The 12,613-nt window shown below is 38.5% G+C and overlaps 1 protein-coding gene across 1 annotated transcript; it reads left to right on the forward strand. All coding sequences in view use genetic code 11, as the record gives it.

Moving 5' to 3' along the window:
* Positions 1–5,208: 5,208 nt before the first annotated feature.
* EGR_03678 (hypothetical protein) lies at positions 5,209–12,356 on the forward strand (the record flags this gene model as incomplete). The annotated part of the gene is made up of 9 exons (XM_024492927.1): positions 5,209–5,246; positions 5,700–5,844; positions 6,878–7,017; positions 7,394–7,423; positions 9,149–9,466; positions 10,067–10,149; positions 10,889–11,060; positions 11,658–11,723; positions 12,278–12,356. The coding sequence occupies 9 exons, from the start codon at positions 5,209–5,211 to the stop codon at positions 12,354–12,356; spliced, it is 1,071 nt and encodes a 356-aa protein (XP_024352584.1).
* Positions 12,357–12,613: the final 257 nt, after the last annotated feature.

The raw sequence follows: 12,613 nt of genomic DNA on the forward strand, positions 1-12,613 counted from the left end.
AGACACTTCCATGACTTTTAAATTAAAGTGGATAGGTCTTTAGGTATTTCATTCCTCACCAATAAAAATTATTTACTTCTTGACTTTAAACTAACGTGACAATATCAGCTTGCAGTTTTGAATTAAGAAGAAGAGAGGAACTTTTAATGTCTCATACATCTATTTCTGAGTGATACATCTTGCATCACCAGAATCAAATTTTCATCATTTTAAAATGTAACATTCTCTTGCCTCCCCTCTTCTAATTACGAGAAGCCTCTGCAACTTCGACAACGAAAAAAACGCGGTTCTTAACTTAGCTAAACAAGTTCATGCAACAGAAGCGTCAAAAATGGGAGAGGGGGAGGGAAGGGAACAGAAGAGATTGCCAATGATAGACGATAGTATTTTAGTGCCTCATAACTTCTATAAACAAGTTTTATGCATCTTGCAAACTTTTACAAGCTAAAACAAATCATTGCTCGGATACACATTAAAAAGGACCCAAGGTTTTTCCACTTCCGAGGTGCACATTTTGCCACTAAACATAAGATTTTCACATTTCCCCCATAGAATCAGTCTTTTTAATTTGCATATCTCTGAGACGATAAACAGGAAAGCTGTGCGCCTATTCATACATTTCCACCTGTTGTGTCTTGTGGCTGGGTAGCACCCCATGCTATCGCTTCGTCTACCTGCCTCGGAATCTAGGCTTCGCGGTTTAAAACCAATGTTTATTAACTCCCTCTTTTTAACATAAAAGGGACAACTTGCTTTATTTAGCATTGGTAGGAGGTTTCTATGGGGAAAGTGTTTGTCTCCTCTTTGAAAACCGATGACGTCAGCTCAGCCACTTGATTGGTTTGATCTGACTGCTTGTCACCTAAAAGGTACATTCATACAGAAGCATATTACAACTTTTTTAAAGAATTTCTTTTTCGAAAAAAAAAGTTTCCAACTGTTGAAATTTCTACAAAATACGGAAAACGTTGCTTTTTTTAATTAGACAAATAAACGCTCCCAAACTTATGACACACTATTTTTATACACACAGCACTTAAAATATTCAACAATAGACTTCCTTAACAGATGTTTCTTGATAAATGTTGAGAGTTAATTTTTGTCTCAGCTTTCCATCAATGGCATTAGATGTACTGACAAAATCATCTCCCATACTTTCAATCCTCTGTTCAGTCACTTCATTTTATGCCTCTATCACCTCGACTGGAGGGGTGCTTTGAAAAGACCAAAGTGGCATTCTTTTACATGCTCTATGAAGGATTAATTATTTAAAAATGGCGTGTTCGGTCATCAGTCATTCCTAAGGTATGTACTTGCACGATGCATGCATTGGTAACCTGAGCTGCATCTGAGTGGAGGCAGCAGCCACGTGAGGGCCCGTATTATACTCCTCATGCCGCCTAAAATACGGCAGCATTTTTTCACCCATTTCGACACCGGAAGAGTCAAGGCTTTTGAAAAATATGCATATATGTGCGTGTCTGCATACGGTGACATCTTCTGTAGAGCGGAGTTAAAAATATCTTTTAGTTGATTTTTACAGGGATAAAGAGTTTTGAAGTTGGACTCTCAACTATACATTAATTGAAATGGATCCTTTAAATGCCTTACTTCGCATTTCTACCTCAATTTTGGCACAAAAGTTAAGCATATTTTTAAAGGTTGAGGGCTTGCTTAGACGACAGTATAGTCTGGTCCGTTTATGGGGGTAAAATATGTCCTAAGGGGTAATAAACGGATGCTGCATAGTAGTTTGACAGTTTGTTGTACTTCTGCTCTGCGATGGCCTTAGGGTCATGCTAGCAGCCTCCGCTCCTCTGCGCATTAGTAAGTAGTATATTCTTCCATCCCCATATTGGGTTGATTATGACTTCGGAGAAGACTGAGAGTGCCACAGCGAATTTTTTGGAGCAAAAAAATAAGTAAACCGTAGGACGTTTTGCTTCCGTGTCTTTTTCATAGATAGGTTTTCATGACTCCTCTGTCGAATTGAGAGCTAAGTAGTTTAGTGATCTTCAGAACACTGAAAAAGTAGTCAGTCACAAGTGGACCACGTAAAAGCAACTGACTTCCTCTTTATCTAACATCTACAACAGATGAATGGGTAAGGGGACCGAACAGTTAGGAGGTTGCCTCAGACAAAGCCTCAACTTCGGACAGTCACAAGGGGTTAATTTAATAAATCCTTATCAAAGGTCACTTACACTTCAGTTTGCAAAAGCTCATTTTTTTCTAGCTGGATTTAATTTATTTGTTGTTTTTTTGACAATTTTACCAGTTAGCTTGTAACTTTCTTTGAAATCCTGCTGATAAAACACTAAGGTGAAGTGCTGCTTGGTAATGCTGACCTGCGTGGAACTTTTAGTGCATCAAGTCAATGGGCGTTCATTTTGACAAAAAAAGGGGAGAAAAAATAAGGGAAAGGTAAAAAGGAGAAAAAAATTAATCCTATCTATAAATCCTCTTTAACACTCTCCTCAAGTGGCAATTGTCACTTCCTGAATAAACCAAACGGTGAAAAATAAAAGAAAAACCAAGACCTCGCTATTTTTGCACTTTTTGTTTCACTGCCATTCATCAAACTCTTTTATTAGACAAAAAGCCATCTCCCAACAGTGGAGCGGAGAAAAGACGTGGAGTCCTCCACTGTCTAATTGTTTGTCCCAAAGTGCATTATGGATGATTTAGAGCTATGGGGTTAAGGAAGAATTTGGCTTAATAAAAGTTAAAACATCAGTTTTGCTGTTGCAAATTTTAATTTCGGCCTTAGAAATGGACTTAGGAACATGGTATGCTAAAGTTAAGTTTTTCTATTTTAGTAAAATCAGGGCTTCTTCATTGAAGTAATTAAAAAAAGGATCTTTTTTAAAGAAACTTCGGCAACGTTATAAGAGATTGCAGAGCAAAATTGTATATGTACTTGAACCTTAACGAAGTAAGCTTTTAAATGCAAAATTCAGTTAAGGCTTAAGCTTTGCCTTGTTAATCATTTGTCTGGATAAAGGGCATTCTAGGGTCTCCGGTATCATAGCACCTCAGATTCTCCCTGAGACTTTAATAGGGTATACATGGATGGGGAAAAAGCGGCTTGCTTTTTGGGTACAGAAGATGGAAAAGATAGGAGGGATGCAGAAAGCTCAGTGCATGCATTGTTTTTCATTCTGAGTGTAGCCACTCTTCCGCTTTGGACGTGATTAGTCATGGAGTGAACCACAGGCAGCCGCAAGACAGGATCAAAGAAGAAGATGATGATAAAATTTCACCAGAGCGTCTAAGCGTCTAGTTGGGTCTTTAGAATATTGCGTTCTCCTTGAGACCAAGTGTGTCGGAGTAAAGAGCCGATTTGACGTTAGTGTCACAGAGTAAACGATGTTCCATTGGAAGGCCATCTTGTGTAAACATCTGAAAATACAACCAAATCTGCTCTTAATTACTTTGTATAATTAAATTTGGTGACTTTTCTTGTGGATCGTTTATGATTTTTTGAAACAAGGCTCCTCTCCACCAGCGAATATTGCCTAAATCTAAAGATTCAGCTTTCCACAGTACATATTTCATCTCTTTAGCGATCATGGATGCCATTTAACTAAAACAATAAAAAACTACTCTTCACTTAAAAAGAGTCCGCCCATTGCTGATACCGATGAAGGGTCTCAAGTCCTCCCCTAGGATATAAAAAAGGAATCATTTTAGAAAGATCCAATGTTTGTGAACAGGAGGTCTTAGACACTACTGACACGCCCCTCCAAATGCCCCGCAGGACAGAGGGGATTCAGTGTAGTGTCAAGTGCGCATTCAAACAAATGTCTATCCACCACTGCCCCATAGGAGTGATTGTGCTTGCCCAGTTACTACAATGGGGGACGCTGCTGATAAATGGTTGGGGTGTCAAGCCCTCCAAATACCACATGCACCACAGGGAAAGCTTAAACCCACCTTTTTTTTCTTACTATTGGCAATCTAATTCTCTCCCTCACTGTCTCGACTTGATCTTAATGAACTAACCACCCTTTTGAAGTGCCCCTGAGAGAGCTACCTACCTACAAGCGTGCTGGGGATATCAATGGCTAGTTGACAGACGTGACAGACACGTTAGGTCAACGAGACGTCTGCTTAACATTTGTATATGCAAGGTACACCTTTGAATGCACGCGCTTTTTAATTCTCGTAAGTTGCATTTCCACCTTACTGGATGGTCTTTTGTCCATGATTGTGGACTCTCATGCCTTTTGCACGTGATTTCTAAATCGTTCCTACTGATGCGACTTACTAGGATTTCAAAGAACCCATGTATCGATCCATACTTGACTCCACGACTGTTCAGCTCCTTCAAAAACGGGGTATGGAATGCTCTGGATTAGGGTAGTCTCAGAGTGCTACATCTAATGATCGAATTTAGTAAAGACATTGTTAAGTAACCCTTTCTTCTATCCATGAGTTAATACGTCTATCAAGTTAGGCAAACAATATGTTAACGATTTACAGAAAAATCTGACTGTCTGTTGATGTCATTAAGTTTAATTTTTCTTTAAATAGCTATCAATTCTTCAAAAAGGTTGGGGGGGGGGGGGGCGACTTCAAATTATTGAGGCGATTTTTCGCTAAACAAATGGGTGCATATACGCATTTAGATATCCACGGAAGAGCACAAAGGGCTCCACTCTGGTGCAGTCCTGTTTAATCACCTTAGAAGCTGGAGTGTTTTAAATAATGGCTAGTATAGTTTTTTACCTGAATTCTACCTTTGATGGCTTGACGAGGGTGGGGAAGAAAAAAGCACCAAGGTAATAGAATATTTGTGGCCTTTTTCTTCCTTAAGAAGGGTAAAAAAGTGGAACGCAATGCTCAGTCAAGTGGTCCTTCTTATTTCCGACTAGTTAAGGCACCTGATAATTGGTACTAATAGAAGAATAAAAAGTCAGGCAAATTTGTTAGAAATTAGGGCTAATTTATTTCACCTCATTATTGCCCTGAAGTGAGTTTTGCCCCTCTTCCCTTTTTTCCTTTGTTGTAAAAAGTTGGTAAAGGTGGACAGCAAAATGCCATTATCGGATTTACCTCCAACCAAAAAAGTTATAGCGTGATCCATTCATTAGGCATGGAACAAAGCAGTGATAAGGACAATAGCATCGCTGATTTAATCGAGGGGGCTATTGTTTGATGCATTCAATACAGTGAAATAAATTAGTTTATAAACGACTTCAAAGGATGATTCATTTATTAATTTTTATTTTGATAAATGGGATGTAAGCAGTTATGCGTTGGTAAAAATCTAAGGAAAGTTTCTCAATTACAAGGAGGGAGGCTTAATTCCAAGGTGATCTAACCCTGGAAATTCCACTTCCTTAGAGTAATGGGTTTTGTGGAGGCGAATGAAGATCCTGCCCTAACCACTTCAACGTACACCTCATCATCAGCTATAATTTAACTGGAGATATTTTTAGTTGGAGAGTAATTGACTAGTATCATCATAACCGAATTATCCCTCGGATGATTGTCAGGATAGTAGGGAGGAGGAAGATAAATTTGTATGCCTTCTAGTCATTTTATTGGGGAAACTTTGGAATGCCGTTGGGTGGGGAGTCTTGCGCTCTCTTGTACAAAGAAGAAGAATGGTATCATTTCATAATTAGTTAACAAACTGCTACTTGTTTCCAAAAAAGAAGGCAAAGTTTTTTTTTAGCACTTTTTAAAAATAGATATGCCTCAATCACAACTAATTGGGTTTCAGCAAGTGAAAAAACTCATCTGAAAGAACCACTTGAGGCTATGGCCACTGACATTTCACCCGTCAAAATACAATTCCTTATGGCCGAGATACATAAGATTTTTTTACTACTAATGGTATGCAATGTTAAAAGATGTTCTTGAATTGACCTGTCAAGAGTGACACGAAATTCTCCATCACCGTCAAAAATAGGGAGTCGCCCTGCCTCCAGTGTACCACCATCCGAGTTATTCACCACCTAGCTTGTGTAGTACAGTAGAGGCAACTTAAAAATAAGAGGGAGAAAAGGCATGAGGGCAATGTGAAAAGCATATTTCATTGTTTCCTAATACGCAGTTTTTAGAGGATCGGATGGAATTTTCTGCCCCACCTGATACACCATTATTGCCACAGAAACGTACAAATTTATTGCTTTAACCAAAGTAGCCAAATAACTTAAGCAATCTTCAAAAGGTGTATTTTATAAAGACACATAAGAAAATTGCGAAAATTCCAGGCACGTGTTTTAAAGAAACGAGATGAAAATTAATGCTTTAAGTACTAGCGTCACACATATGTGACACGTGTTCTTTGCCAATATCTGCACTAAATTCTGCCTGAATACTTACTAATTAATTTTAAAGGAATACCAAATGAGATGTAGAACATTCTAAGCTCAAGTAATGGCTGAATAAGTGGAAAGTTGTCAATAATTTTTGTGACATCGTGGACGAATAGAACAGTGGGTTTTGATGGTCAATTTTTCTGAGACTGGGAAACGCCTTTAAAATATGGCAAATATTATCTTCTTATAACAACATTGCGAGTAGTAAGTGGAATAGACTAAGAGCCTTATTTGTTCTTAATTAGGAGAAACTGCTACTTCCGTTCGGGGTGATAAAAGCCTCCGCCAGCGTATACTCGCCTCGTAAAAGTTAGGGAAGATGTAATTTACCCCCTTTTTATATACACCTCATCTAAGCTGGCTAAACAGGAATTATTTATGAGTTTGAACACCGGAAGGCTACTTACGAGGTCCGTGTTTTAAATGGAAAACTTGAGAAAGCAAAGTTTACGGGATTTTCATTATGATTCACTGCATTCGGTTTTTCCACCTTTAGGGCGTTTGTCAAGTGTATGCGATTGTTTAAATACATAAATATGCGTTAGGCTACCATCAGCGCCCTTTGTTTGGCTCTGTACTTTGAGAAACGATGTTATCTGAGCCTGGTTGGTGTTATTTCAGGTTGCCTGTTCTTCAGTTTTTGGCTAACACGCCTTCAAATCTGTGTGAAAAATGCCCTACAAATGTTAACATGGGCTCAAAGACTCAGTCGGAGGCGAAAGAGGAGTTTTTACACTTCAACATGAACTACATACCGCTACTAATATTAGAGGTACGGTGTGAAGAGCCTTCCATAGCAGCTGGTTACAATTTCAGGATGAAAGGAAGCTACTGCCTCTTCCTCTCATGTCTCTCTGATTGCCACAAATCTTGACCTTAACTCCTGACAATAATAGGGCAAATAAAATAGGTAGTTGAAATGTAAGCCTGAGAAATAAATATGGGTAAGTAGTTTGCTTCTAGAGCTTGTGCTTCGTCTGGAAAGGATGAAGTGTCGAAGTTAATCTAACCCCCAAAGCACCAGTGTTTATAATAAATTTTTATAACAAATTTTATTTTAGGTTAGTTAGAATATTTAGCAAATACTTAAGGTAAAAAGGGTCAAAAAGCTGGAAAATACGCAAATTAACATCATTTGCGGTCAGTTTATGCTGCGTCACGATCAGGTATTTAATTGAGGTCATGTCGCTAGGGTCAATTACCAAAGAAATGCTCAACAGAATTCCACAGAAATCGTAGAAGTAATTGAGTGACCATTACTTATCACCGGATTTTACGTGGAAAAATCACTAGCTTAGAAAGGTGATTGGCCTGAAGTCTTTTATTAAAGGCGGTTTGACCTCACAATAAGACACTTTAACTATTTTTTATTGCAAATCCGTTTTTAATTACTCAATCATTTGTTTTCAATAAATATGTGACATGCTTTCTGAACGAAAGTAAGGCCAAAAATGGTTATATTTATTATATACAGAGGGGCGGAGGAATTATAGACACGACCGGAAGGCCACGTCACCAAGACGGAAGTACAACCCGCGGAAGCAGAAGAGGCCACGTATCTGAATATACCTTCAAACGAATGGTAGTTCAATAGGTAGTCCCCTCCCCAGCCCTCGCTTTGGTCCTTTGTGATTGGACTAGAGCTATCCTTCCAATAAATAGCCATCACCCAAGAGGAAGGATCGAGGGTGGTACAATAAATTGTCGTCATAGAGAGAATGCTGTCTACCATATTGGTAATGGTTTACTCCATGCATCTTTTTTGGGACTTTTAAATATCATATATTCTGCAGTAAGAAATATATAGGGAAATCAGTGGCTTAAGGGATTTTATAAAACTTGGACAACGTTCCACCGCAGGTACTTTCTGCTCATAATCACTTTTTGAGGTAATACAAAAGGAATTCAGGTTCTAAGAGCATAAAATAAAAAGCTGTCGCAGGGCTATAAAGTAGGTCTTTCGTGCACTTGGAATTTTGCCAGAAAGTCATTGCTATGCCTTCGAACCCGATTCTGACATATGACGTTTACATTTAATGGCCAAGTGATAAAACCAGGGCTATTGTTCACATGCGTGACGTTTGATCACCACTGCCTCCACTGCATCCCACTGAGTTTACTATTTACATGTATGTAAATGTATCATAATTCATCCGAATATGAACAAAAAATGAATTTTTAAGAAGTCCATTAAAATGTGAGAGATGGGAAAAACCCCACGTGTATGTAATGGATTATGTCACCAAAATGTCAAACTCACTGACTAATTGGATGATCTAACAGCATATTTTAGCATTAGAAAATGACAAAACATGAACAAATTTTATAGATCAATTTGGAGACAGTGAAGGTCAAAATCATACCAACCTCTTGGTTGAGCGAACGCAATCAATTCTTGAGGAGGTGAAAAGCATAGCATAAAATGCCCTCTAGCCAGTCTTCTTTGAAAAGGACCTGCTTTAAAATTCCTTGATTGAGCCTACCTTCTTTAATATGACATCAACTCCCTGAGCTTTGGAAACGACTGTCTGCTTGTTAAAGCGAATCTATGATTAACAATACGTAGGTGGCAAGGGTAATTAATAAATAAATTGTTTGTCCGATGTTCCAGTGTTTAGCCTGAAGGTTACGGCTTCCAGGCTGCTGCATTATTTGGTCAAAATAAGATAAATTTAATGTTGGTTGTGTTTGCTTAAAACTAGACAAAGAAAGAAGAGGGACAGTTTTGCACCTAAACTAAAATTTTTTATCGTTTAAGCATAAAAGGGGAAAAACGAAGCTATTTGGCGTGATCTGGAGATATATTTTTATTTTAGGGGAAAGGAACGCGATGAATCGTGCAGAGACGATAATATTAGAAACATTATGGTATGCCCATCAATTCCCCTGTCCGTCTATCCACCTACCGATTTGCTGCTGTCGATGTACAAAAGGTGTCTTCATCAATGGGATTTACAATTACTGAATAGTGAGCAAAGTCAGGCTTTTCTCTACTTCAAGTGCTTTTTCATATCTGCTGCCAAGTTAGGCTACTCAATGGCTACTCAATATCGCTTTAAGGTGTTTGAAATTATTACCATTATAAAGGTGTCGAGTGATGTAGGAAATCAAACTGGGACAAGCGTAACCCTCAGGTTTGGCCAGGACTGCTGCGTTAATTTGTAGCCGGTGACGTAGTCTCATTTACAAGAATAGAACATAAACTCCGTGCAGCCAATCAAGCCTAACAGGAAACTATACAGGAAACCGCACCTCGTCTGTCATATGAGTTGGAGTTCACGTAGATCACATATCACGCATAAATGATGCGACACTGGGGAAGGAGAAGACTTGGCAACCAGACAAGCAAATCGACCACACAGGGCAACAGCAGTGACGATAGCATTGTCAGGTGGTAAACCAAAATGAGTGGCCAACAGTCCCCAAAACAGGGTAAGTAAGAAGCAAGCTGAAAAGAAAGAAGAAAAGATGGTAGGGAAAGCAGGCAAAAAAATGAAATCACTGCTTGCAGTTTATAGTTAAACCTCACACAAAATGACTAATCACAACTGGATGTGTAGTTATTCTTAGAAGAGACTTGAGCATAGCATACCACATGCATAGTTCGTTGTTTTGACTACATACACCGCTGTTTGAGACATCAACCAATCTGTTTGCTACCCGATTTAGTGCAGCCACATTTGTCGTAGAAGGATAGGGAGCAGATGTCACATATTTGTGACTTGTATTCTCAGACAAATTGCATATTACGTAATGTCAATGATAAATGTACCAAAAATTTCCTCAAAAGAAATGAAGCCACCTTTTTCAAGAAAAAGTGAGCTAAAGGGGCTTAAGGTGAGGGATTGTATTCATTTATGCGACTTTTAGCCCACATAAGAGAATGTTTTACGGGAATATTGCGATCGAATTCACACTTCAGGTCGTTAGACGAATTCCTGGGGTGAAGGAAAAAAAAACCTAAAAAAGCGCCCATTTTATGCAAATGATGAGGTGTCAATCCAGTCAGTAGTGTCAGCCCAATCAGTTGACAGGCCTTGGTGTATTTTAGCACATAGGCGTGCTGTGAACTTAATTAGCGAAGGAAAAATGACGTAGTCATTAAAATGCAGAAGGCCACTACTTCTTCTTTTTCCTTTCCATGAAATGACAGCGAGGTCGTGAGTGCTAAGGGCAGATGGAGGTGGAATTAAGTGTACCGACTGAGATACACCTCTGGCGTGAAGTTAGAACAGTGCAAAGTGGGTGGTTCTTTACTCCTCCCTTTAAAAAACTTGAAATAGGACACAGGGCTCAATTGTCATTGCAGCTCATAAATATTAGAGTAGGTCCTGCTTAGCTTGGAGTTTCGATACTAGAAAAACAATAAACTCTTTTATGGATTAAGTTACAGAATAAGAATGGTTGTTAATGTATTCCGCTGCTGAATGGAGTCACAACTATCCGTTCAGAGACTCTACCTCTCCGGGCCTTAACATTATTACTAGGCAAATTTTAGGTAAAAATATCCTAATCTACCCCTAGTGAAAACTCAGTCATAATTTTTCCGACTTTAGGTGTCAAAAAAGGAAAAAGGAAAGCAAAACATTTTTCTTTACAACATACCACTGTTACAGAGATAATCTATCAATTCAAATGGCGGGCATTTAACAACTTGCTTGCATCTGAGTCTCAGATTTTCTCTTGTCTACCACCCTGTTGTAAAGATGAATCCTCTCCAAAGCCATTGTAACACGCACCATTACAGAAGAAAAATTTGTTCGCCGAGCATAAAAAAGCTGGGATTCCGCACGTCTACATTTTCCATCAGCTCAAAGCAGGCAGAAGTCCAGAAGGTAGAGGGTGGAAAAGTGTGCCTAGTTAGGCCACACATGTCAAATTATGGCATAATTCATTTTGTCCTTCAGACATCATTTTAATGGACACTTCAACTTTGGTCGACTATTTGTAGGATGAACAAAGAAGATGCGGAACTTCTATGTACTATCTATCAACGGTGATACATACTGTTGGCCTGAACAAACTTTCCAGTAATCGCGCTCTCCTTAAGGTAAATTATATCAGTGAAGTGCCCGATTCGGAAATAAAATTAAGAGTTGGACTATATTGTACAGCAAGCTTTATAAGACACAGTCTTCCGGCCATGCCACACGACTGAACTTGAAACTAGGAAAAGGATCAAACTTAATCGCTATCAATATCACATGTATGTGATGCCCACATTTTACTGCATGAGCAAGGTGTCACCAATTTCTGAAGGTTATCTGCATAGGATTCTGACAACTTTTTTTAGAGCCATTTTTTAAATTAACAGTTTTTTTTCAGAGAAGTGATAATATTCAAAAAAGACGAAAACAAAGACAATCAATGTGACACTTTAACAATTGCAAGGTTAGATTTTAACGACAAATTCCGACCTTCCACGTTGCATAATTACTGACTGAAAGTCGTTAATGACAACCATGCCAATTTGTAGGGTATTTTCTCAAATATTGCCCCTTTTTCACTTAAAGAGACTAGAATGCAAAGTCCCTGTTAAAGTATTTAATGCTGAAACTGTGTTGTCTCTAGGAGTAAACAAGCCACTCCTGACCACCTCCGATTTACTCCTCGATGCAACTCCTCACCCAACTCTCTAATCCCCCACACATGTAATTACATGGTTGTCTAGTGTCCAGAAAAGGTGATAACGACTTGAATAACTCACTTCATCACTAACAACATGTTGCTAGTGTATTTCAGACAGCGGGAAAGGTAGACAACTTGTTAGAGGTGTGAAGTACATAATTAAAGTGTGCTTTAGAAGGGAAGACAAGTCCGAAACACCGCCCGATACATGCCCACAAAAACCTGTTTGAGCCATTTTGACAAGATTTTTCCGCCTAAATGTAAAAGTAATCAGAACACTTTTTTGTCTGAAACATATTCACATTAATTACCAAAAGTTATCATGGCAAATGCGATCTGGAAAGGATAAAAATGGGGAAATTCCCTTTTTACTATTTAAAAAATCTTTTTATATAACAGGGAGATTAGTGGGGTAGTGGAACTATAAATGGATAAAAAATTGGAATGTGCAAATGTTACTTAAAAAGGACAGCCTTTCTTGATGTCAGTAAAGACAAACTGTGACATTTCCATTGACGAGGCGGATAAAAAGTTAAACCTTCTAAAAAAGTTGAATGTTATATGATACATTTAAATCTTTCAATCGCAGAAGAAGGAGATTGTCAATGTCTTGGCTTCCCTTGCTTCATTCTCTAATTTGACGTTAACATTGA

The sequence above is a fragment of the Echinococcus granulosus genome (assembly GCF_000524195.1).
Source record: "Echinococcus granulosus chromosome Unknown EG_S00020, whole genome shotgun sequence".
Classification (NCBI taxonomy): Eukaryota; Metazoa; Platyhelminthes; class Cestoda; order Cyclophyllidea; family Taeniidae; genus Echinococcus; species Echinococcus granulosus.